Raw genomic sequence first — 27,145 nt, 5'->3', positions numbered from 1 at the left:
AGGAAAAGAGTGGATTTTGAAGAGTTTGCTTTGTTTATCAAATAAGCAGGTCCTCCTATAGGAGGACTTGGGGCAATTTGCTTTCTGACATCAGAGCTGAAAGAGGGCAACGTATCTCATAAAACCAAATGTCTGCTGCTCTAAGGTGCTTTTCCAGTCTTCTGCTGAGTAAATATATTTTGCCCTATATAAGGCAAAATATAAGACTATGTATGACTGTCCTTAGGAATTTCTGGTTTCCTTCATGATAACAAGATGCATGCTTTAGTCTTAACCACTGGGCAAAATCAGTTTGCAACTCTCTGGTGATCAGATGCTCCCAGGAATATAACTCGGACAAGAGAAACAATGAGTCATATTTTGGCAAAAATACACCAGATCTTTATTTTGCATCTTCCTGCGTTCATCAGTGCAAGACTGCTTCCCACTGATCCTCACACTTTTAAAAGAGCAATAACGATCACCACTCCCCACCTTCAAGAAAAAAGCTTTATTATTTCTTCTGATTTTATGCTGAACCATCACATTCCCAACATGTTAACTGTCTTTATCATTTCTGAGTTATGCAAGAGGAGAATTCAGATTCAGCTCCAATTTAAGATATAGCTTCTTTCTGTGATTCCCCAGCCTATGACTGCAATTCAGTGGTCCCATTACCACTATAAGCTTGGAATGCACTTTGAGATCCCTCAGCTTATGAAATTTTATTACAAAGATAAAGTATTTGCTTTTGGTTCAGTTAATAAGATTCTGATTAACAAAGCTCTAAGGGCATCACTAGACCAGTTCTAATCATCTACCTCAGTAGACCAGAGTCACCCAAAACATGACAGCTTATTAGCAAATATTTCATGTTATAGGAAAGGTCCTTCTGCTCAGCACATAAATTGTTCAAGTCTGCATTTACTATGTAGAAAATGCATGTTAACATATAGCCAGGTCATGACTAAGCATCAAGAAGAATTTGAAACACCCTACTAACAAAATACAGATTTAGCATTTCATACTGTCTACAAAAAGAACACCTAGCATTTCCTATGACAACTTCTAGCACTGGATTTTCAGATGCTTTAAATTAATTTAGCCTAATAGCTCCAGCCATAACAGAATACACCATTTTACAGAAATACAATCCAAGACTGTCTGCATTCTAAAAAGTTGAGGCCCAGTAGGACTCACTGCTTTTCCACAGATGATGCCTGCCCAACAATCTGACTTGCTTTGACCAGACATTAGCTACTCCTAAAAGAATGGAGACAGACAGGAGGGAAAAGGAAAAAAAAAAGAAAAAAGAAAGAAAGAAAGAGGGGATATTGGGCTTTCTGTCTGAATTTAATACCAAACCTCAGCAGACACAGAAATGCAATGACTTCCTTATCACCTTATTACACAAGTTATGAAACAAGGTTTTTAAGGAAAAGGGCAATATAGCTCCAGAGACACCCATTTGATGTAGGTGCTTCTAATAAAGGACACTTCTTGGTGTCTCCTCTTCCATACCAGCTACACAGAAACGATGCTGTAATATCCAAAAATTAAATGCACTTTGAAGTGCACCCAGCCATTTATCCCGATTCACCATAGTCAATAAACATTCTAGACATCTTGGAAGCAATGACAGATTGTGACAAACTGTATCTTTGTTCATGTATCATGTATCTGTATCATGCTCTTCTGCATACTTTTCACAAGTCATGGAAAGGGAGATAGAAGGAGAAGTAGCAGCTACTGCAAAATACATTATATCTTAGCAAAGGATTCATAGATGTAAAAGCCTTCCTTCCCTACCAGCCAACAGTTAACCCAGGAGTATGAATAATAAAACATTGGACTGCAGTACCGAATGACCAAGTCAATTAAGAGAAAGAGGAAGAACATTTATACAGACCCAGTGGGCACAACACATTTTTAAAAATGGAATACCTAAGTTCTGTTCCAAAATACCTAGAAGTTAAAAAAATAGCAGAATTAACATTGTCTATGCAAATTAGTAATGATGACACATCATAGATGTGATTAGAGAATGCATGATTAGATGTTTGATCCCAAGGAGTGCTTGACAATGAGAATGTCAAGATAAATTATGCCCAGTGGATGCATGGGTGCTCAGTGCTTCCACCTCAAAAACAGACAAGCTAAGGAGAGCAAAAGGCAATTAATAAAGTTTTAGCATAAGCTTACATCATGGTATTCAGGTTTGCTGAATTACTTTTTCCTCTCCTCCTGTTAGCACCTTATTAGAAGATAAGAAATTCCAGGGGAAATCATCTCTGTTTAGATTTTTCAGTAAGGAAATCCAAATCTTTTCAAACATACCAGTCTAAGAAAACAGAGCAGAGGCATATCCTTGCAATTCTGGGTCAAACTCACAAATCTTGGACTTGTGGCAATGTACAGCAGGAGAGAGCAAGACTTGGAGAAGAAAATCTGGTCAAATGTGCACACAAAACTGGCACTGGTGAGTGGCTTTGGCCATCAGGCCATAAAACACTTTGCACCAAGAACTAATTTCTCCTCTCACCTACACAGCAGCACTCTGCTGTGCACACCCTCATCAGTGCTCTGCTCCCCTCTTCACTGTCAGCCACCTCCTTCTCCATGCACTGGCCTGTTTCCTGTCTAACAATCTTGCAGCTCCACTGGGGATGCAGCAGCTCACCATGCAACATCTTTCTTGGCTCCATTTTAAAGGAAGCTGCTAGCCAATGCTCCTGTATGCCCTAGGTATCCACTGGATTCCAATTTCCACTGAAACAGCTTCAGAAGCCTGTTTTCTTTTCATGAAGGTGATTGTCCCCCACAGATGGCTCAACAGCCCCTACAGTAGGGGTTGAGTGCTCAGTGGCAAACACTCCAACTCTTCTCTTCCACAAAGGACACACATGTTAGCATATAATATATCCCGAAAGATTACATTAACCTCCCACAACCTGCTAAAGGCAAGGACAAAGTGGTTTGAAATGGTCTCTTTATAGCAAAGAAAGAGCTCCTCTGTGAGCAGACACTGACACCTTTCTGCTTAGCACCAGAGGATAAAGAGCCCGAAGAATCGCCACTGTCTATCTATCCATCTAAGACTGCTTTGAGCACGTGATCCTGCCACAGATGGCACTTAATAGGATGGTGCCTTCTTAGAAGATGAAGCTCAATTAAAACCCTGAAGGGTGTGGTACCATTAGCTTGAGTTGGCAGCCAGGGTACAGAACCAACAAATTAAGTCTGTCTTCACCAATCATGCTTGTGGGAGAAAAAACATCCTTTTACATGAAAATCTCTCCCTTGTCCTAAAATGTACCCACTTTGTCCCACAGGATGGAAGTTCTCCCAATATACAGAACACCTATAACCATGAAGAGCTGTAATTAGCACAAACAGAGCAGTAACAGAACAACCAGAGAAATCCTTTTCAGTGAAGATGGACAAGGTGGTCCCATACTAAGTGAAGTTATTTCAAGTCTGCTGGCTGACATGACAGGCTGTCCTAGCTGAAAAGGAAATTACTAAAATTTCCCATTAAATGGGAGTGCAGTACTGAGTGGGAGGACCAAGGCAGAGATATAGGTAACTTCCACTTCTCTAGACTTTCCCTGTAATGCCTTACTACTTATTCATATGAATAGCCATCATCCAGGTAGTCTCCTTCTGTCCTTTCCTAAGCAGGAATGTAGGGGTTTTTGTATTTCAAATTCAATAAAATCATTGCCAATCCTCCCCTGTCCTTAAGCAGGATTAATCACATATTGAAAAGCAATGCATATCCTGTCTAACTAAAACAGCACACGATGTGGAGGTGGCAACACACTAAAATATAAACATAGCCAGATGAATAATTATGTAAAAAATCACTTTTCTACTCCATGCAACTGTTCTGTGCTGTTGACTCAGATGTGCTCATTTGAACAGACAAAAAAAGGGTTTTACTACTGCAGCTCCCACTAAGGCTCGGGAAAGCAAAGCCAAGCCTACATGCCCCAGTCTCAGCTAGGCTCGGTCTTTAGTAGCTCTTTAGCTCTAGAAGCCCCAGCTCTGCAAATCCCCAGCGGGAACTGCAGATCATGGGCACATTTGTAGGAGAATAATTAGTTTCAGAGCCAAGACTGTGCTCCTCCCCCACCCCTTAAATTAAATAAGCCGAGAAAGAGTACACAGCCGTCCAGTCATTCTTGGAGAATTATTTTTCTGACTAGCTCTGCACTTTAAGGATGCCATTTTTCATTATTGTTGATAGGTCTCATTAACCAGAAGCTCTTAAGCACAAGACCATTACTAAATGCAGTTTACACTGCACAAAAGCAATGCCCTTATTGTGGCAAGGGCAGGAGGGAAGGAAACAGTTTGCCTTTCCATAAATACCAATAATTCAAAACCAAGCACTATTTGCCCTTCATTTGGGCTCACAGTTACTTCAAATTAGTAGACAGTTAAGAGAAGGATGGTTTTAAAGATCTCCAGTTTGCAATTAAGCTATACCTCATGACTTAAAAATGAACAACACTTCATTTTAAAACAGAAGCTTTACTCAAGTCAAACTTTCAGACCTTTCTGGGGTTAGTAATCACATCATGGATTTATAAAGATATGCAACCACACCCTCAAATTTCAGGTGCATAAGCAACTTAAAGAAATAAGTACATATTTCCCCCCTGCCCCACTCACACATACAGGCTGAACAGTGAACTCTCACTTCTGCTGAAAGTCTGAAATAATGTGTATATTTGGAAGCCCAAAGAGAAGCCTGAACAAGAATTTCACTTTTATGAAGCTACAGAGCTACTGAGCACAGGGAAAGTTGTCTTCTTCCTAGAAGAGTCAGCCCAGGCTGATGTTCAGAGGGATGTGGACAAGTTCAAGAAGTGGGCCCACGGGAATCTCATTACATTTAACAAGACCAAGTGCAAGGTTCTGCACCCGGCTGGGGCAACCCCAGGTATCAATCCAGGCTGGGGCATGAACCAATCCAGAGCAGCCCTGCTAAGAACTTGGAGGTGCAGGTGGATGAGACACTGGACACGAGCCAACAACGTGCACCTGGAGTGCTGCCTTCAGCTCTGGAGCCCGCAGCACAGGAAGGACATCGATCTGTTGGAATGAGTCCATAGGAGGGCCACCAAGTTGGTTAGAGGGATCTAATCAACTTCTCCTGTGAGGAAAGGCTGAGAGAGCTGAGATTGTTCATCCTGGAGAAAGTTTCAGGGTGACCTAATTGCAACCTTCCAGTACCTGAAGGGAGCCCACAAGAAAGATGGAGAGGGACTATTTACAAGGGCATGTAGTAACAGGACAAGGGGGAATGTCTTCAAACTGAAAGAGGTTTAGATTAGATTTAAGGAGAAATTCTTCCTTATAAGGGTGGTAAGGCATTGCCACAAGCTGCCCAGAGAAGCTGTGCCTGTCCCATCCCTGGGAGTGTTTGAGGCCGGGTTGGATGGGGCTCTGAGCAACCTGGACTTCTGAAAGATGTCTCTATCCATGGTAAGCGGGCTAGAACTAGATGATCTTTAAGGTCCTTTCCAACCCAGGCCATTCTATGACTCTGGGATTCCATGAAAATTAAAATCCACTTCAAGACTCAGAGAAGTACCTTCCCCACTTGTTGCAATGTCTCAGTGCTTCACAAAACTTGTAGAATCACCAGGGCTTTCAGTCAGTAATACAGCTGACACCACTACAACTTGTGCATTGAAACAACTAGCAACTTTTAATATAATTTTCCATTAAGAAGGCTTGACATCATACTCTTCACGCTTTCAATTCAAATATTGCTTAATTCAAAGTCAATTTCTAGTCATGAACAGACACCCTGTTTGTTTGGAGGTGGCCAGCATATCATCCACAGAGAGAAGCAGAACAATGTTTATAGCTCCAGTGTGAAAAGTTATGTTCAACCATGCACCACCTCGAGGTTGCTCACAGGACTGAGCCTGGAAGAACAGTGCTTCACATCCTCCTTCACAGCTTTAACGTTATTTTATTCATAGGAGGTAAAAAACTGGGGGTGGCAGGGTAATGCTTCTTCAGCGTCTTCTATATAAACCTGCACCACACGGAATTTCTGAAGCAGCATCATGGACTGCTACATTTTTTGAGACTTTCCTTTTCTCCTCTGTCCCTCATCAAAAAAAAACCAAAAAAAAACCAAAAAAAAACCAAACTAAAAACCAACAAACTATCAGAAAAATTCTTTGCAACCTGAAGGCCAAAACATTATGCACAATAGTGCTAGCATAGGTCCATGCATGAGCATTAGTCCTCAGCAGCATTATACACTATGCAAACCTGCTAAAGATGAAAACAAAGCTCAAGCACAAAAAGACAATTTCCAAAAGTAGAGAAAGTCAAGTCATGATAGGCAGTACTGTCAGCTCCTAAATTTAATATACACTCATTGCCAGACTTCTAATTCATTTTGCCTTGCATTCTGTTACCAACCGTGTCTGAAACCTGCTAATTCAGGTAGGATAGCAACAACTCAACTTGCAACATGCTGGAACATTAGGACAGCCAGATGGCAGAAAAGACAGACTGAAAAATGATAGTGTCTGGATGTCCTTTGCTGCTTTTTTTTTGTTGTTATTGTTTCATTTTGTTTGGTTTTCGTGGTTTCTCCTGCTTGTTTGGGTTTTTTTGTATCAAGACACAGGATGAATCATTCCCAATGCTGGAGTCGAATATGCACACATTCCTCCATCTTTCACTCTCTTGCTCTGGTTCTAGGAGAGCACTTTCCTCTCCAAAGCGAAGCCTGTATTCTTTGCTGAACTTATGAAGAAAACAACTGTAAATTAAAAGAAAAAAAAGACACTTCTCTATGTTTCAGGATGATCCCAGTCACCCTGCACAAAACAAAGGAGAGACTAATCTCGCAATGCAAAACACAAAAAATCTGAAGAAATAAGTCGGTAAGCCCTTCTTAAAAAGCATTCCTCTTAAATATGCTGACTTAAATTACACACAAGTTTTTAATTATTTTTTATAATCTACAATATTTGTCTAAAGGCAATAAATTTGAAATAAATTATTGAAAAGATAAATTTTCAATTTGTTGCATAACCATGTTTGTTTTTATCACAGAAAGGGCAGACCAGCGCATCTAACTAGTTTTCACAGTACACTTTAATTAACCTTAATCACATTCCACCTCTCCCTAGTATTTTCCTTTTCCCTCTACCCTCCCTCTTATATGGCTATTCCTTGCAGCACTGCCACAGTTTGGTTTCTAACTCTCTTCTAAACAAAACCTGAATCACACTACTTGAAAAGTTAGCAGTATCCCCAGCACACACATTGTTAAGTGCAGAATAGCTTTCTGGTCATTCCCTCACAGTTTTTATTCTTTCCCCTGGACTGGCTTTCAGTTAATGACAGGTCTTCAGCTCTGTCCCATAACTTCTCATTATTCCTTCTGTTGAGCTAACAGTAATCTTCTTAAACACACACAAGATTTTATTCCTCCTGGGTGGTAAAGGATGTTCTGCTCTTGAAGACTTCATATTAGTTCAACATTATCATATGGTCAAGAGGGCTCGCAGTGGTATACCTTGTGTACCTACAGCTGTTTCCTGCAGAAAGACTTCCAGTGCCTTAACTATGTATTAATATGGATGTTTCCAAATTCTCCAGGAAGACAGAAACCTTTGCACTAACAGATTATTAGCCAAAAAGACACAGCAGGAGTGGGGCAGGAACAATTGCCTGACAGCATTCCATAATCCGAATTTTCACAACTGAATCAATTACTTAGATCTCAAAATGCTGACAATTTTAGAGTTTACCTAAATTCTTGTCATGAAATTGGAGTTTTCTTAACTCTTAGATATAGTTGCTTATCTTAGAGATTTAAGTTTTCATTTTTGTCACTTTTACACACTTCAGAAAATAAACTATTGCAGATGTTACTATCCCTGCAGTTATGACTAATACTCGGAAACAATTTTACATCTAAGTGACCTCCTTTAATTTTTTCTGATTGGTCTTCAAATACACAAACACAAAACCATTGTGTGTTTATTGTCACGTAAGTGCCTTCTGTACCAACAGCAGTTACTTCTGATTGAGTTTTCAATCCTCTTCACCTGTAAAAATCACAGAAAGGGAGATAGTCCAAAGGCATACCAAATATAACATATTTTGGAGCTGTATTACACAAACAGTAAGCAAATCAAAGTGAAAAGTAGTACAGAAAACACATCAAAATATTATTCCTATAACCAGGAAACTAGACCACAACTTCTTGTACTACTACATGCTTTAGCCCACGTTCTTTTCTGCCAAATGCCCACAGATTTTTTTCTACCTACACTCTTCCTATAACTGTTACAGCAAAGAATATGACTCGGACTCTTTTCTTAACTCATCATGGCTCATTGCCAAGTGTTCTGGAAAGCACTTGAAAATTTACATCTTTCTCAGTATTTCCAAGTGTAAAACAGGGCTAATACTTCCCTGCCCAGTAGTAGTACTGGGAGGATAAAGGATGCTTGATGAAACCTGTTGATGCATTACATAGCTGACAGGGAGAACAGCTAAGCAAGACCAAAGGTACATGGTTAAGAAAAAGCTTCAGGAATACTTTCCTGGTGGTGCAGAGGAGCACATTGTGGTGGAATGATAACATTCCTTCAGGTAGGGGAATACAAATTTTGGAAGGACAAAGCAGTGGGGGCAAAGAGAACCAAGCTTCTGGAAAACAAGACTAAACATCCACAGGTAAAAGCACATTAACAAAACCCTGGGAAAAACCCTACTTAGAAGGGGAAGTTCCTGGCATTGACTCCACCTTTACCAACATATGAACACAAACCATAATGCTGTCCCTGTGCACAAGGGGCTGCACAAGCTCCTTCTCAAACCCAATGCACTCCAATTCAGCCATTACTGTCAGGCCTGTCCAAGCCTACAGACCTACTGCATCCAGCCCCAGTTTTCTCATAACATATGTGGCTCTTGAATAAAATGCTACATGATAATGCAGCCATTGGTCACCAAACAGCTGGATTTCTTTTGAATGAACTAAGGAAATTTATGCTTGAACAAAAATGAGAGATGTTCAGGAGGGAAACAAAATCTCAGAATTTCTATATACTCCTAATACTGGTATACAGCAGACCATCATTCTTCACTGCATAATGCCATCCTTCACTACAGGAGATGATGTGGGGCCTGTGTCCATGCAACACCAAGTCTATACCCATTGCTTCTTTTTTAGCCATTCCAGCCAGTTGAGAAAAGGAAGGATGCTGGAAATGCTGCCTTGATTTGACATTTGAGAGACATGAATGAGGGAAGTAAACTAAATAGAAAATCTTCTTAAAGGCACAGATGAATGGCACTGCATCCCAGTGCTGAATGACTTCTCTCCAAATAAGATAATACCTCTGTTAAAATACACTCTTCTGACAAGAAGGAACATCAAGCCTCAGGGGATTAGAATAATTTAAAAAAAAAAGGTCAAACCATCTATTTTAAGGCTAAGTTCCCCTAGCGATGCAAGAAGAACTTTAAATTAAGCAGAGCAAGCTGTAAATACATAGCAGCTAACCAGGCATTTCAATGAGAGAAGACTTAAAAATGCACACATGTGCCACGCCAGATACCACCTGTAGCAGAACCACCAAAATACTTCTGTACCAAAGAGCAAACCTCAGTAAATCCACATGGCAGTTAGGAACACAGGGCAGCAGGGAAAGAGACCGTGTAGTTACCTCCGGCTCCTGAAGAGTCCAAGAACTACACCCTGTGCATATAAAATGCTCAGACACTTCAAGGTATTGTATGAAAGCAAGACAGCAAGAAGACATAATAGAAGTTATCTTTCGATAAAACAACTTCAAATGTCAGAATTACATAAAAATTTACACAGGGTTACGTGTGTATGTTACACACATGGAAATAAACTCTTTGTATGTAAAAGCATAAGAGGAGTTTCTAAGCACTGATAACTCTGAAGATGCTATTTAATCAGAAGTCTCCCCAATCTTTCTGTAACTGGATTTTTTTGTGGGCAGCTCACAAGTCTCTGTGTTGCACAGGCACAGCACTCATGCACTCGAGACTGCTGTCACCATCCCTGCACTGCAGCCACATGGCTTTCTGATCCCAACAGCATCAGTCCTGAAAACCAAGTTAAACTTCTCTGTTGCCTTGATCCAAAGTTACTCAAGGGGCTCTGCTTCCTATTTTCTTTTCTAGGAGTACGATACAGGTGTACGAAGGCTATTTCCACATCTCCACATCGCTAACATAACACTCCACATGTGATTTTCTCTGACCCAGATGCAGAAGATCCTGGTTTCCAGAGCTACACTAAAGCAACCCCTCCTATGGCTGCTCCAACAAATATGAAGATCTAAATAGGTCTCCGATCTACCTGGAGAGCAAATAACTGCCCAGCCCCACCACAGGAAGCAAGGAATTCTACAATTACTTACTGAATGGTTCTTCTGAACTTGTTTTCCTGCTCCAAGGCATGGTACTGAAAAGGAAATATGCTGCAATACAGAGGGAACAGCCATCTTCAGAGAAAGAACAGATGGTCCTTAAACCAACACTGACACCAGAGACTGTATTTTGTCAGCCCATGGCCTTGGTCAGTTGAGATTTATAATTTTCCTGTATTACATTCATGCTTTGTTAGCTATAGCTGCCATAAAGATCAACTTTTTTGGGTGCTGCAAGCCACAGACATGGGGTGGGAGAGGTGTTTCAAAAGAATAAGCACACACCTTCTCCTCTAGCCTAGACCAGCCATTTGGCAGCAACCCAGTGCAACATAATACATCCAGTACAAGGAGCAAATTGCCTGTGAGGGACTGCCCGGTACACTGACACACAGCTCTGCAGCACTGACATCCCTGTACACAAAAAAAAAGGGCAGAAACAAACTCCACTGCAACCAAAGAAAGGCTTTACTTATTTTTAATTTCTTTTTTCTTGTTTTCTTCTTTTCCCCTGGGCTAATTCAGAAGCCCATTATGCTTTTAACAGGCAGTCATGCTGCACAGTCACTGGGGCTGTGTCCCTGAGCACTGGCAATGTAGTTGTAAGGAACTCATGATCTCCATGGGCACCCTTACAAGAGAAAGATCAGGCATGCTATCAATGAATTGGGAGTCCTTTCTGCATCTCAGTGACATTTTCATCACCATAACTGGCCACGGGTAGAATATCCCAGGAAGCAAACCCTAAAAATAACTTCTTACAAGGAGTCAGACAGTCCCTCAGCAAAAGGGGAGGGAACATTGCTTACACACAGTTAGCACAATTTGGTTATTAAGAGACGGACAACAAATGTCCAGAAAACAGGAGAGGAGAAAGGAAACAGAAGAGGAAAAGTGGGTGGTGAATCATACATCAAATTTTTCTGCATCACCAATGACTGCCAATTGAAAATTATTTCCCAAGTGGAAATAAAGAAATTGAAATAGAAATCTGGAACCAAGTCTGCCCAGAATCTTTTTAAATACAGTGAAGGAGGAAGCCTTGCTTGCTAAGCACCAGAATGAAAAGCATTATGTACTCCCTTTAAGCTGCAGCCACCTTGAAGGAAGGTCCTCTGGGGTCCTCTCCTCCAGCAACGGCCCACAGGGCCCTAGGTATCTCCACGGATCCCTGTGAGCTACAGAGGAATTTCTTCACCAGAATATCCTCAGAAACTTGTGGATGGGGAACCAGGAAGCAATTGTACAAGTGCTCCTGTCATGGCTGATAGCCAGGCAGTCTTTCAAGGAGCTTCTACTTGCTGGAGAAGCAGAAGAGAGGCAGAGGAAGAGCAGAACAACAAGCCATCCACTCCTCAGCCACACGCTTAAAACCACAAGCTCCCCAGCCAGCCTCCCTGACATGTGCTAGTGGGGCTGCAGTCCTCACAGAGTTCCCCTCAGACGGCTCATCTACCCCACTTGTAGCAGGCCTACTGCACACATGGCTCTTCTCCTCCTCCTCCTCCAAGTCACTCAGCAGCAGTGCCTGGCCTGCCAGGTGCAACACCTGAACAGCCAGGGCACTCCAAATGACTCTAGCTGTGGGCTTTCTCCCTGGCATCATCCCTTTGTACCAGCACATGGTCTCTCTGACAGCCATGCAACGAAGGACAACACAGTCGTAAACCTGCAACCCATGGGGCCTCTGTGCACTTCTGAGTGACATACAGAAGCTCACAACAAGCTCCAAATTCTAACAGGACATCCTGTGTAAGAAGGGAGTGTGCTATAAAGACATTCTGACAGGACTGGCCCTAAGCAAACACCTGGTTAGAGTGTGGCAGAGTGAGGAGGGGATAAGCATGACAGGATTTTCCAGTTCCAGGATTGCTGTCACACTGTGCTTTTCTGTGTTTTCCTGCTCCTGAGCAGCTGATACATACACAGGCACAGAAGGGAGGGGCTCCTACCATCAGCACTGTGTTGCCATCCCTTTCTCCCCCTGCAAAAAGTCTTTTCTGAACAAGTTTCCCTGTGCCGTGGGGAGGACCCAGCCACAACTGCAGACACTAGGCTCACTTGCACTCACTCCCTCTTGATTTACAGAACTTCCCTGCTAACAGCTGCATTGCAGATGAACTCTCTTAAAGTGGACATGCAGTAAGTGAGACAGTAGGACACAGAACGGCTCCAAAGGCAGCACAGCCATATCAGCACCTTCTCTGCTGCATACACAGCAACTGTACCTGTGCAAGAACTCCAGCAGCTCTGTCTGAAACCCACTAGGCACAGAGAATCCTGAAGAACACAGCCTAACGAAGAGAAACCACACCAAGTGAGCTTACTTCTGGACATAAGTTCCCTTGTCCCCATCAGCTGATCACATCAAGCGTCGGTGGTTTTGGATGAACCAGCTCAGTAAGTATCAGACTACTGCTGGTTAGCAGACAAGGTAACAGTGTGACAGGGAGGCCGATCTCAGCAGTGTCAAGTCACTGCAATGCAGGATCTAGGAATTCAAAGATGCAGAAGGAAGAATTTAAGTTCCTCTGGCTCAGTCAAGATACATGTTGCTTTGTTCCTGAGCCAGCCCCTGCCACCCCTTCAGATAAGGTAACTGCAACCGTGAGACCCAAGTTTTTTGTTTCCAAGATAGGGAAGAAATTTTGGCTGTGTGAGAAAAATGAGAAAAAACTTTTTGAAGTGAAATTAACATTTCATAAGTCATCAGGGAACATAAGAAACTTCTTGACTATTTGTGAGGTGGTAGAAGGGAAAGCTTTTTAAGCTCTGCTTCAGGACTACTGAAGAAACTAAATGTACATAGTCACAAAGAGTTTAACAAGGCATAATGTGCTTCCTTAAAACTGTAACCAGGTCTGCAGCAACAAACTGCTAGAAGCAACTAGTCACCTGAGCTTGTTAGGAATATTTGATAATCATTAGTAAAAAAACCCAACTGCCTTGTGTCTCTTTTTTCATATCTCTGATGCTGAACTTGGCCATCTGGAGAAGATGAATGTGTTATGAGAGCTCAACTCCCAGTCTACTATTGTAGAAGCGCTTTCACACAAAGGACAAGCTGACCAACACTTCACTCCTCTACATCATCCTTATTAAGTGCAAGAGCAATTCAGACAGACAGAGAAGGCTGTGGATCATTGCTCTGCACTGAAAATTTTAACCCAGGCAACTTCATAACAAGCAGCAGACACAACACAATATCCTAATCTGCAGAGCTGGCAGATTCTAGGCCAGATGACACATGAGTCAAACAAAAAATGGGCAGAGCTGAAAGCCACTTTTCAATCTGCAATCCAAAAATCAGGAATATTTAAAGTAACGCAGGAGCTATGAATCACTACTTTAACTTGCAGTGAAGAAACACATCATCACAATCAAGCTTTGTTTTCGCACAGGCACCAGTTATAAAATAAAGCTGTGCAACTTCAATGTTCCTAATCTCTCTGACACAATCTCAGCAGAGGACATTTGATACCTAAAGCTTACATGGACTGGACCTGAGACAGGCAAAATTAAAATGAAAAGCACAGCAGTTCTTTTGGCAAACAACAGAAAAGTCCTGCTTGGCATCACCAGGCTATACTCTCCAGTAGCCTTCAAGAAAAATGTTCCAGTAGGTCCCTGTGGGTTACAAGGGCCAGTAAAGACAAGTTCCTCCTTCTACATCTATTTTTTCCTCCAGCCAATGGGTAATTTCTTGGCTCATTACTCATGAAATGTTATGTGTTTTGACATAAAGGAATATGATGAAATAAATAATTTTTTTAAAAAAAACACACCAACATACACATGGACATTTTCAGAATGGCAGCTCTTCTAATACAGTAGAAACACAAAGTTTATTTGGCAGGCACTGGAGGCCAATATAGGATGAGTTTTAGGAAGCTGTTTTCCCTGGAAAAGCTTCCAGGGTACCCATGTAATTTGAAATGTCTATCTAGAAACTGCATCCCAGAGAAAGCACTGGACTGTCCCCTATGAAGTCACATTTCAAGTCAGGTGTATGAGATCAGGTCTCTAGCAGCAAACAGAGCTGGATAAACACACAAATCTCACTCATCTCCAGAGCTGCAGGAAACTTTACACAGACTATATTCTGCTGCACAGGCAAGGAGACCCCTTGTGAAAGAGAGGTCCCCGTAAAAGAACAGGGAACAGAGGAAGTATGCTGAAGTTTAAGGATTTAGTTCTTCAATCTCCTTTTTTTCACCTCAGATGTCAGGCTATGTCAGACCACTTCTCCTTTTCTCACTGCTCCCCTGGGACTGAGAAAACCTCTTTCAAAAAAGAGTTGTCTTCAACATCAAGAAATGACATTTCTGTCTTCACAGCTATCACTTACCACAGTCTACACTAACTGACTTATCAGAGATGACACAGTAACTGCAGAAGATAAAGCACATCCAAACATGGAGTTACTCCGCAAGACAAGCTGCAGCCTACACCAGCTAACTCAGGTACCTAGAAGAGGAGTAGAAGTGAAGGAAAGGAAAGGGAAGAATCCTTTCTATAGGCTTTCAGGAACTGGCTTTGGAGGCTTAAAATCCTTGCTCTCACATATGGCCTGTATCCACAGGAGCTTAAAAAGTCCACTGGGATTTGTCCTGGTGGGAACTGTATCAGTAATTTCCATAGATATTAATGTCTCATTTAGTAAATAAATGTTTTAAGTTGAAGAAGCCCTTCTAGAATGAAACTAGTTTTTATTACCACAATTCTATCTTACTAAGCCTTCAGACAAACATTCTATACCAGTATATTGCTGTTCAGAAATTTCCCAGGCACAACCAGGTAGGTCTTTCCTGAAGCTGCCTGCCAGAAGGTAATGTGGTAACTTTCAGTACTGCAAACAACCAAGTGATACCACCTTTTACTGTGGAGCACTGAGATTTTCGGCACTGAGTGCAGAGACACCCCCTCACCAGCTCTGTGCTCCCCAGGCAGCTGCATATCACTGATTCTCCTAGGACCTGTCCTTATCGTGGTCAACCTCCACAAAGGACGCTGCAGCACAGGGTAGTAATAGGACTTCCTCAGACTCCCTCAGTGGAGGGAAAACTGCCAAGCTTAGCCTCTCATGCACTGCCTGCCCACCACACTATCAACTCTGATATGCAGGGACACTGCCCCAGCTCTGGGAAGGGAACAAAAGCATATGCAGGGTCAAGACCGCTCCTAGCCCTAGTAGTGGTGACATGGTTCTGCATCAGACATTGTCAATGACAGCAGTCTTGTGCTATTGATGACAGTAGTGCAGGCTGGTTAGAACCATGTTTGATAGTCTGCAACCTTCAGGAAACACTGAAACTTGATTTGCATGAACTCTAGTGCAGAAAATCGCTAAGCACAAAGTAAAGAACTAGAGTTACTTGTAGATACAGGGAAAAAAAATACTAAAGAGAGAACCATCTTTTCCCATTTCTTCCTTTCTACCTGCCTAAGCAACACAAATCCCAATGACTTATGCAGTGGAAGCAGGGTGCATTAACCCTCTCTTCAAAGAGGAAATCTATCATAGCAGTGTTTCTCAGAGTTTAGACGGGAGGAGGAATGCCAGTCTGCATTCCCCCCTGCCATCCCAGGAGCTATAGGAGAGTGAGCCTGGTATTTCTCACTAGGATACTGTCCTTCGTTAATACATCATCACCCACCCTCCTCCCCTCCCTTCTCTTCTATGAGAAAGTTTAATCCTTTGGCTCACATGCATCTGGTAAATTTTTTAGTCCCTGTTTGCCACTGTCATCATGGCAACAGCCCCCAGAGATAACCCAGCAGCTCTGCCACAGCAGGCAGGCTGCCACTCCCTGCCTGATCTGCCATTTAGCCTTTGGCTCGTAGGCCTACAAAGAGCTGTGGCCACTCCCAGGCTCATCTTCGCAAGCATATTCCTCCCTCAGAGATAAGTTTACATGGTGTTTGTTTTTCTTTAAAATGAACTCTGTCTTCATTCCCACAATGCCTACTGAGACAATTCTCAGCTCAATTTTTGTGACTCTGACAGAATCACACAAACAACAGCATTGCAGAAAGAGATGCCACCTTTGCTGTCCCAGAAAGAAAAGTTTTGTGTTTAACACTGAAAATCACCTGTGGCTTCTAGCAAAGAGAAAAGATTAGCTAGCAAGCTTCTCTGAAGCACCACACTGACTTGGTCTTGTCCCAGTGTCACAGGTAAGCACACTCCAGCCACAAGGGCTCGTGGCTGTGGATGCTTGGACAACAGGTAACTCAGGATGGGAAATTTGGGCAGGAGCAGCAGGACAGGGGATCACCAGAGAGATATGTAACTCATGCTCTCAGGAACATAACGTGAAAGTTAGATGCACGCACACATTCTCTGAAAGGTCATCGCATTTACTCAACTCACATCTCAGAGACGGGGAATTCTCCCTCTGACTCTGCCAGAAGCAAGACAGATCCTGATGCCAGCAGTAAGGCCACCACAGTCATCTCCTCCTCTCCTGATTCCATAATAAAAAGGCAAGATACAACACTAACCAGCTCTCCTGGCATCTTTGTATTAGTCTCAGACATCAGTAATCAGCCACTTGCACCAACAACCAACTTCCCACTCCACTCATATAAATTGTGGAAGCAACAGAAATTGTGCAATATTCTCTGGGAGGGAAGGAGAGTAAAGCAGCATTACTAAAGCGCTATTTTCAATCAAAGCATTATAAATTAATATAATGATGGGTTAAAGTAACTGATCCATGAGAAACAAATGAACATTCAAAACAAAATCAAAATTAAAAAGGAAAAGAAAGGCAGATGGAGAGTAATAGGTGAAAAAAGCTACAAGGAATCAAAATCTAACAACTACAGACTCAGTTTCAGCACAAAATTAAATCCAAGCCCCACTTATCTTTGGCTACCCTCAGTGTTCAGAAAGCTTACTTCTAAGATACTGCTAGCCCATTTCTTCAGAGATATTCTGCAACTGTTCTCCAAAAATCACCCAAGCAGCAATACAAGAATGTTTGGGGAGATGTTACCAAAGTATAAAGTGGCATTTAATAAGGTATAAAAAGGAACATGATGTCAGCCTAATTCATAAGGCCCCAATTTTTTAAGCATTAAGCTTATTGTCGTAAGGATCAGCAGCAACTACTGCAGTTGAAGTTACAGGGTCACATTTCCTCCATACGCTAAAAAAAACCCCAAAACATCTAGTAAGCAACTCAAAATTTTAAGGATGCATTTGCCCATCAGAAATCAGTGCACCTCTGTTTTCTCAAAGAGGGTAACCCTGAGCACTGACATCACATCAGTTGCAGGCAAACACACAATGATGTGAGATACTCCACATTTCTTTTTTACAGCATTCAAGGCTTCATTCCTGTGCCGGTGACCCTGGTGCCAGGCAATATTGTCCTCTTTGCCCAACTAAGCCAACAGCAATAGCTCACTCTATAGTCAAACACTGGCAAATGAATGTGCGTTTTTTTTACATCTGTTATGTTGGTAAAAATCAGGAGTTTTCAAGAGAGTCCAACAGAGGAAACAAAATGAAACACCTCAAATACCAAAACAGGTGACAGATCAGAAAAAGTGGGGGGTGATGCTTTCATTGTCAGGGTTGTGCTCACAGACAGCACAGTGGAGAGAAATTTTTGCACTAGCATGCTTCCCTTCTAAAAGCTGTCTTCACTCAATCTGGGGGGCCAGAACAACTAGAATACTTGGAGGGCGTGGTAGTAGTAGTAGTCCTCTCTTAAAACAGTGAAACAGTGGTGCTAACCCATTTTTTGGGAGGAGAAGGGCACTCTTTAAAATTTTTTTTATGATCCACAGATGAATCCCCCTCTGCTAGCGATGATTTTGCTACTGTCTAGAGAAGGAATAAATTTGGAGACAAATTCTCTGTGCTATACTCCAAAACCAACAAAAAAAGCGCACAGTTTTTTCACTGGATCCTTCTTACAAGAAATTGAAGTAGCTCTCCTTGCCCCAAATATCTACAGGCTGCTCAACATCTTGCTCTTCACTGTAGGGATACCTACAAATATTTCAACCATGGCTGGCTGATCAGAGTAAATGCTCTAGAACCAAGGGCTTTGGGACACGTGCAGGAGTTAGTCTAATCACATTTCTGCCATACACAAATCCAGTTTATGTTGGGAAAACAAGAAACCTGACTCTCACCAAGCTCCTTTCTCTAACCTCATGCAGAGGCAGTAGGAATTCCTGCCCAATCTGTGTGCCCACTTCCCCCCCGCCTCGTCATTGTTAATGCCGGAAATTTAATACTCAATGTGACCACTGAGAAGACAGACACAAGCTGAAATCCTGTCTGCTCTGTTCCAGCTCCTTTATAAAATATACAGCGTAAACTGAGAGGCAACCTGGGGTAACCCCAACCATCACAAACGTCCACAGTGAGAGGAAGCCAGCTTCTGGCTATAGCGAGCCACAGTAAAGCATGGTTTCCACCACTCGCCACCCTAACAATCTCTGCTGGCTCTCACACCAGGGCATTTTCCTGCCTGTACTGGTATGTTGGGACAGGCAAAAAGCCAAGCCAGCCCTCAGCAGCCCCCCACTAAGCTCCAACCTCTCCTCCAAGGTCAGGGTCTCTTCTTTTGCACAAGCCCTCCCCTTCTCCAAACAACTCTTCCAATGAAATTTCACTACTGGTATATAAATACACATATATATATATATACACTCTTTGAACCCCTCTTCCCCTATGCAGGGGACTGCAAGCAGAGGCAGGTAGGAAGAAGAGGGGGAGGCAGGCTGCTGGTGGGAGATAGAGGGCTGCTGTTTCTGACCTCAGCTGAGCAGCCTCACCACCAGCCCCTGCTGCACTCGTATGCTGTGGTGCAGAGTGAAGAGTTCAGCCACTTGCTACCCACAAGCCCACTCCATGAACTGACTGCTCCTCTGCAGCCCCCATTCCGCAGCACCCAGCCTCTTACACTCACTCCACCAGGCAGTTCCCAGCCTCGTACACTGCTCTGGGGGATGTGCAGCATTCTGCTCTGCTCTCTGATTCCTTCCATGAGTGCAAAGACCTCCAAAACATTTCCAACCCACTGCAGCTGGTCTGCTCTATATGCTTCCTAACCACAGCATCTCTCAGACTTCTGCAGGCAGCAAAAAGGAGGCACAGGGTGGAGCTGGGGCACAGGGAACCTCTTCACCCAGCCCATGCTGCAGGAAGGGCAGCTTCTCTCCCAAAACAAATGACTGGACCTGATTTGGCTGAGCAGACACGGTTTGATTTCCCATCCTCTGCATTAAGGACATCTGTCCTCAACCTGCAAACATAAGAGCACATAGAGGACATCTATGACAGGACACTTCTGTGTGAGTCTGGCTTTGCACCTGAGCCCCCTGTGATCAGCTGTCAGGTTTGCCTGCCCTGGCAGAGCCGTCGGCCCCGCTGCAGTGCAGCAGCCTGCACACAGCCAGTTCCAGCGGTGTGCTGTGCCCCACAGAGACTCGAAACCTGGCAGCCTCAAGAGCAGTCCAAGGGAGTCTTAATGCAAGCAGCAGCTATGAACATGTACAGAACAGATCAAGAGAGATATTAGTGACTGATGCTGCTGAACTTCCCCTGCAGCATTCAAGCTCAACTTTTTAGTGGCCAGGGAAACTACTGCTGACGCTTTCAACAAAGCATATTGTAAAGCCCAAATCAGCAATCACTACAGTACCAAAAGCCAGGACAATAGTGGTGTGGGAAAAAAGGCAAAACTGGAAGTATAAAGAGTGCTTTTTTTTTTGTTGGGGTTTGATACACAGAAGTAATTCCCTGCTCCTCCCACAATCCACATAATCTCCTACAGGAACAACAACAAAATAACTCGGTAGACTGCAAATTCGTATCTGGTTTACAAATTTGGAAAGATGAAAAGCAGGGAGAGAAGCCACCTCTATTTCACAGTCAAAAGCAAAGCCACAGTAAGGACAGCACAGTGAAGTGGACTAATTTACAAGACAGCTGTTTTTAATTCTTTCATCATGAGACGTCACTTGCAAGAGTTAAAAGGTACAGATTTTCAATAGCAAATTAAATTTAACAATAGATGTAATACACAGAGGTTTTTCCTTCTGCACATAAAAAAAGGGCAGAAATACTACAGATGCTGGCTGGATCACTAAATAATATTTGGTATAAAAAACATCCTAAAAATTATCAAATCCTAAAGCTCTGCCTACCTCTTTCAAAAGCCAGACTCTCTCTTGAAGTATATGCTGGCAAGTCAAATTTGGGATATCTCCCTACTGTTACTAAAGCTGCTGCTTCTCTCTTGATCTTTTGATCACTGCAAGTAATTTTACTTCATTTGAACTCCACTGTAGCACTACTTGTTATGAATTTTCATGTTCAAAAAGTATTCTGGTGAAAGCTCCAAGACAACTTTCAAAAAATTACAGTTATTACTTCCCTCTGCCCATAGCGCTGCTAAAAGTCTGTGTATTCAATCCCATAGGAATTTCAGATGACTGAAGCATTGTATTTCCTCCACGTGTAATAACTGCTGCTCTTGTATGTCAGCTGAACACTAAGGTGAAGTCTGTTTCTTCTCTTTTTCCACAAGCATTTGGACCCTATTTAACATTAAACTTCTTGACATGATCTTCACTGGGCAGTCTTAAGCATCAACACAATATGAATAATAGCAAATACTTCACTAAAGCCAAAATATGAATTTTAATTTAGACCAGCTCTTACTGACAAAACTTATTAAAAGAGAGAACAGGCATCCAAAAATCACAGACAATATGAGAAAGAGACTCTCCTCTCAACAGCTGACTTGGTATTTTATGAAGGGTGAAGTTTACTAGACTGAAGCTGGACCAACACCCTGTCCATCCTCCCTGCTTTCACAGAGAAGCCTTGTAAAACATCATGTCTCTTCAAGTCTTTACCCTTTCATTGCATATAATTCCCCCTGAAGCATTTCTCTTCCTCCTTTTCAGACATGTACAGTAAGCTTTTCAGCACTTCCCAGTTAGCTATCCAGTATTCCTCACAAGTCTTGAAAAGCACTGAGTGAAAAACTGAAAAACAAGAAGTACTGCAGGAGGAGAGCAAGGCTCTGTTACCATTGCCTTGAACAGAATCAAGGAAAGCACTACAGCAGGCAAAACTTCTGTGAAGGAGCAATGGGCTATATTTTACAGCAGCGACAAGATGCTGACTCCTGAAGCAGCTGTTACTGCATCAGGTGTCCATACAGGTTCAAATTCTGCTAGAGACAGTAAAATATGTTACATGTAGCTATGCTTTAGTTGGAGAGGGGCTGGCTTTCCCCACATAAGGGCATATTCTAAATCTGTGACCATGCCTAGAAGAAAACCAGCAGCATGGGAGGCAGATCAGGAGGATGGGGTACCCTGCACAGTGGACAGCATGCCGCTGGGTGCCCAGGAGAGCCCTGGACAGAGGTACTGATGGGCAGAGACATGGACAGCCCAAGAAGTGCCAGCCTGAGGAAAGGACACATCAGGCAACACATATCCAGGATGCTGCAGAATTAACACCATAATTCTGCTCCTCAGGGAGACAGCTTTCTAAAATGCCTTTTCGCAAGACTTTCATTTTCAGGTTGCTGAATTGAATCTCCCTAATCACTGATTTACAGCTGCAATGTCTAAATAGCACACATTTTTCCTTCAGTGCTTTAAAAACCTATTCCAAGGTGAATTCGCTAACTTCCTATCAAAATACTCAAGTCTTTTACTATAAGTACTTTCTGTACTTGTCCCTTGAGCTCTCAGCAAGCACAGCTGGAATAACTGAGGAACCTACATATTCAGCTGAAGTCACCATCCACTTTTCAGATTCCTCAATCCTCAGTTAAAACTTCAACACAACTTGATCAGTCCATAATTTCTGATACTCTTCTGTAGTAGCAGAAACATACATTTTCATTCTTGGTTCACCCCACACTTACCCTACCTAACCAGTATGTTTTTAAGTATATCATTCCCAGCTGCCTCAAGTTAACTAGCTGAAGACCAGGCTAGCAGCCTCAATGTATTTTATTTATAGGAAGGTATGAAATCTAAATAGTAAGTACAGATCAAAACATGGCCTATATTCACCCATACTTACTTTTCCCACTTGTTGGGTCATTAAACTGTCATCACCTTACTATGAAAAACAATTAGAATCTATAGATTTCTCCCTCTGTAACTCATTAAATGACCAAACACTTAAAAACTGAATCTGTTTTTCTGAGAGTTTTGGACTTCAGCTAATATATTTTTGGATTTTCAACTATATTCAGCCTGCAGTTTTTTCCCATTTTTCTTATCTCCAGAGTTAACTCCAATACCCTGTCATTCGTACAATAACAGTTTACCCTTCGTGATCAGTTCGTCAAACTCCCCCCTCCCTCCTCCAAGAAGCCTGGTGTTCACTAACATCTGAGAAATGGCTCTCCTGAGCTTCAGTCCTCACCACAGGATGGACAGAGAAGTCTGCAGAGCAAACACGGCACTAATGGTCTTCAGCAAAGCAAAGCCACTCTTCAAACCTCTCCCATATTAAGTTGAACTAATTTTGAACTAAAGAGATTGGATATCCCACCTACATCAGCAGGCACTGCATGTGACCATTGAGTGGACACTGATTCTCAAAAGATCTGCAGCCACCTTGTTAACAATCCAGGGCTCCACAGGATGGGCCCCAGAACAACCTCACTCAGGCTAAATACCGAACACCTTAGCACATATGCTTGCTTCCAGAAGTAAAAAAAAAATTAAAAATCACTGCTTCACAGCACACTACCACTGACACTACTCTTTCATACAAACCATACAAACTACCGTAAATGGAAATTTTTCATATTCTTCAAGCTGTCTTCTGCTCTTATCATCACATTTCATATTCTGGCAAAAAGGAGAATATATATTCTATTTTTCTTTTTTATAAGGAATAGGCAAAACATTATTCACTTCTAAATAATTTCTCAAGATCATTTGCTTTCTCCTCACACTTTTCTCTTTTATTTCTCAGTCAACCCCCCTACTAAGCCCTCAACCCAACTAGCAAGATAGTCAAGGACTTCATACATTAATTTTGTGAAATCCGAAAGGCCTCTATAGACTTACAACTCTTCTTGTTCACCTTTTCTAGAGAGAGATGCCTCTGGCATCTCAACTTGTTGCACTCCCTGTTTTCAGCATCTTTCATTGCAGTTCAGTTTCTCTCATTCACCCCAACCACAGGGCAACTTTAATCCCTGTAGCGATTCCCTACACATTAAGATGCATATTCCTTTCATACTATACGATCTACTACCCTTTATGCATACATACATCCCTGGAAAGCAGAAGACTAACAGCATGGAAGAGTTAGATTTTTTTCTCTTTCCATAACACTACAGTCTCATTCCAGGTTTTACAAGTCTCCAGGAGTAATGAAAGCACAGGCCCCTTGTTCTAATATGCCGAGAAGTCAAATTGGCAAGATTTCTCCATCCAACCTATTTCTGCCTTTGAAGGCAGACTTTTTAGCTTCTAAACACACCACCTTTAACGAGAACATGAAAGGAGCAAGTCATAGAGCATCTATCTTTCAAATAAATAATCACATCTGTTCTGGTAAGACAGATCTCCTAGGTAAAAAAGACATTCAGCAAAATAAGTCTGCAACACTTCTTTTTATTATGAGTGATTGGTACACACACACATAGATGAATCTACCTCTAGCTCAGCTTGAAGAAGATCTCAAGAAGAAAAAAGACAACATCACTTTACAGAGTATCCATTTCCAGACACAGGAATTTTTCTATCATCCCACACTACCTTCTTTCAATCTCCTCTTTGCCATACAGCTCAATTATTTTGAAAGGCCTAAATAATGACTGAAATAAGCAACTCCAGATCCCTTGAATGTATTACAGCCTCAACTCCAGTGAAGTATTTTTCTACTATATAGGGAAAAAAGGTAGATACAGACACTAACCTCTGGCTGACAGTTTTTTCGTGTTGATGATTTTTGCAGCATATTCTTGTGAAGAATTTTTCTTTACACATCTGCGGACCACAGAGAAGGCTCCCCTGGAAGAAAAATAAAGAGGGTAGGTGCTATGAAACTGAAAATGAGAATATAATAGCGATAAATCCTGTCCCCAGAGTGGACCAGATTAAGGACAGGGCAGAAGACGTGCAGAGGAGGGACACAACACCTGAGAATCTGATGAACAATGCATGCTGTCTGATCAGAAAAAACTTAAGTCTATACGGTACTCAAGCCTCCTAAGGACTCCTCAAAACCCCTCACAGACAGCTCAGTAGGAAGAGCACAGAGTGGGGAGAGAGACACCACAGAGGCACAGAAACGGGACATGAAGGGATTAATAAACAGGAGACAAACAGCCCTGAACGGCGCTGCAAACACTAGCTGGTAAGTCCGTCTCCCAGAGATGGCATCCCCAGCAGTCACAGCACAAAACCAGGACTCATGTCACCCATGCTCAAGTGCAAGCTCAGTCACAAAATCACTGCAACACTTTGCAGAAGTTACTAGTTCTCTTATATCCCTCAACCCACCTGCAAAATGGCGATAAGCATGTAGCTATTAATGAAGTGAGTAAAAAACTACAAGGTTTTGTACATTTTCTCAAGTTGAAACCATTGGTATTAGTACAACTATTCCAAAGAGAATTACTCTTGCAGAAGAGGTCTGAGAGAAGGGGAAGGATTTCTGTGAGGAAAGAGAGTGAATACAACAGAGACCAAGGTGAAAAGATAGAGACTGAAAATCAGGACTACACAATTAGCACTTGGAAACAGCCCCTTATTCTTTAAAAACAACAAAAAACCATGGTGGGTAAAGAAGAACAACTAGCTTTACAGGAAAGATGTGAAAAGTGAAAATATGAGAAAACTAGCAGAGAATTCCAAGTCCTTCAGATCAGGAATGCAAACCCATGTCTAGGGACAAATGTCTACATTTCAACTATGAGAGAGGGGAACAGAAGCTGCACAAGGGCCCCACATAGTTAGTCCTACAGGGTGCCTAAAATAGCTTGAATTCTCCAATACTGCGGAGCCCTGCCTTTTTATCCCCTTCCTCAACCTCTACATACAAACCAATGAGCATCAAGGTGAGCAGCAGCACTCGGGCCCGGGCTTGGTGACACACAGCTGCAGCAGTGTGGGGAGGGACAGGGACACCGGGCTGGAGAGAAGAGATGCAGCAGAGCCCAGCAGTTGCTGCAGGAAGGGAGGGAGCGAGCAGCAGCACCCACGAAAGCACCGTCCCCATAATCCTACCCTGGCCCTTTCTGCGCTGCTTCCCTGCCCAACTGCGCTCCCCTGCAAAGCCCTGTCCTAGGGTGCAGCAGCAAGTCTGCCAATGCGGAGACAAGTGCGGAGAGAGGGAGGGAAGAAGCGAGGAAGCGGGGAGGGAGGAGAAGCGCGGTGCAGCAGCACCTGGTCCTTTCACAGGGACAAGGAAGTGGGTACTGAAGCATCGCGAAGTGGCTGTAACAGTGTCGCGTCCCAGCGCAGAAACAGTTGCAGGGAACGGCAACGTGCAGCTGGGAGACGGTGCGGGAAGGAGAACGGGGCAGCCAGGTTCTGAGGAAGGAAAGGAGGGAAGAGAGGAAATCTCGGGGTGCAACAGGAGTGCGCAGCCCGAGACAGGCTGCAGGGACACCCGCTGCGGCGGGGCGACCCAGGAGGGCAGGAACACCTTTCCCTCCGGCGGCTGTGCCGCTGGGGTGGACAGGGGGCTGGAGAACAGGATTACAGCGCGACAGCTAATCCTCCTCCGGCTCCCGGGAGAGCCGGGTCGCCGGCACAGTGCTCCCGGCAGCGGCGGTGGGTCCCGGGGCCGGGGCGAGCGGCGGGGCGCGGCGCGGGGCGCGCAGCAGGCTCCGTACTTGCCAAGCTCCTCGTAGAGCTGGTACTCGTCGGTGAAGCGGGTGCACGTTGCCGTGGTGGCCATGTTCGGGCTGCGGGAGGCTCAGCGTCGCTGGGGCATGGGGCAGGGCGGCGGGGACGGGCCGGGCGGGCGCGCTGCTCGGTGGCCTTCCTCCTGGCTCGGCGGGGCGGGGCGGGCCCGCCCGGCGCCCGGCTCGGCGCCCCCCGCTCCGCCGTGCACAGTCACCGCTCGCCGGGGAGGGGAAGGAGGCTGAGCCTGGCCAGCACCGCGAGAACTGGCTCGGAGACACCCCGCGCCGGCCCCCTCCCTCCGCCGGCCCCGGCCCGCCGCGGGGTGTGGCCGCCGGGGGCGCTCCCGGGGCGCCCGCAGCGCCGTCGCCCGCCGGGGGCTGCAGCCGGGGCGCGGCCGCTCCCCCCGCCCGCGGGCTCGGAGCGGGCACTGCAGTGTGCGCCCCCGCCCCGCGCCAAGGGCTGGCGGACTGCGGCGGGCTCGCCCCCTCCCCACGCGCTCCGCAGGCGGCCGGAGCAGACCCCGGCCGGGGGCACCGCGGGTATTTCTCTTAATTCCCCGCGCGAGGGGCGCCGGGCCAGCCGCTGCCGGATAGGCTTCCTGCGTGCGGCGAGAGGGGAGGGAAGAGGGAGCCGCCGCCGCCCTCCCCCGGGCGCACGTCAGCGGGGCTAGCACCGGGCCACCCGGCCCCTGTGTGTCGCGGCCCGCCGGCGGCAGGCGCCCGGCTCGCTCCGGCCGCTCCGTGCGCGGGGAGGGAGAGGCCGCTGCTCCCGGCCGCCGCCGCCCGTCCCGACCGCGGTCAGAGCCCGGCGCACAGCGTAGGGAACCCGGCCCGCTGCGC

General features: G+C 44.2%; 1 protein-coding gene across 12 annotated transcripts in view; it reads right to left on the bottom strand.

Moving 5' to 3' along the window:
- CAMK2G (calcium/calmodulin dependent protein kinase II gamma) overlaps positions 1-26,464 on the bottom strand; it is a 119,084-nt gene extending 92,620 nt beyond the window's left edge. For 4 of the 12 annotated variants that reach the window (XM_014250300.2, XM_014250298.2, XM_014250297.2 and 1 more), the window contains exons 1-2: positions 26,294-26,463; positions 24,370-24,464 (exon numbers count right to left, since the gene is read on the bottom strand). In XM_014250300.2, coding sequence (XP_014105775.1) covers positions 24,370-24,464; positions 26,294-26,358 — 160 coding nt within the window. In that variant the 5' untranslated portion in view covers positions 26,359-26,463. Of the gene's footprint in view, positions 1-24,369; positions 24,465-26,293 lie in introns of all 12 variants that reach the window. The other 8 variants (XM_088059420.1, XM_005520521.3, XM_088059421.1 and 5 more) reach the window with 4 other exon arrangements.
- Positions 26,465-27,145: the final 681 nt, after the last annotated feature.

The sequence above is a fragment of the Pseudopodoces humilis genome, chromosome 9, assembly GCF_049639895.1.
Source record: "Pseudopodoces humilis isolate 2021_Gansu_Grassland_sample_001 chromosome 9, ASM4963989v1, whole genome shotgun sequence".
Classification (NCBI taxonomy): Eukaryota; Metazoa; Chordata; class Aves; order Passeriformes; family Paridae; genus Pseudopodoces; species Pseudopodoces humilis.
Note: the sequence above shows the minus strand (reverse complement) of the source record. Positions and strands in the feature narration are given on the sequence as shown.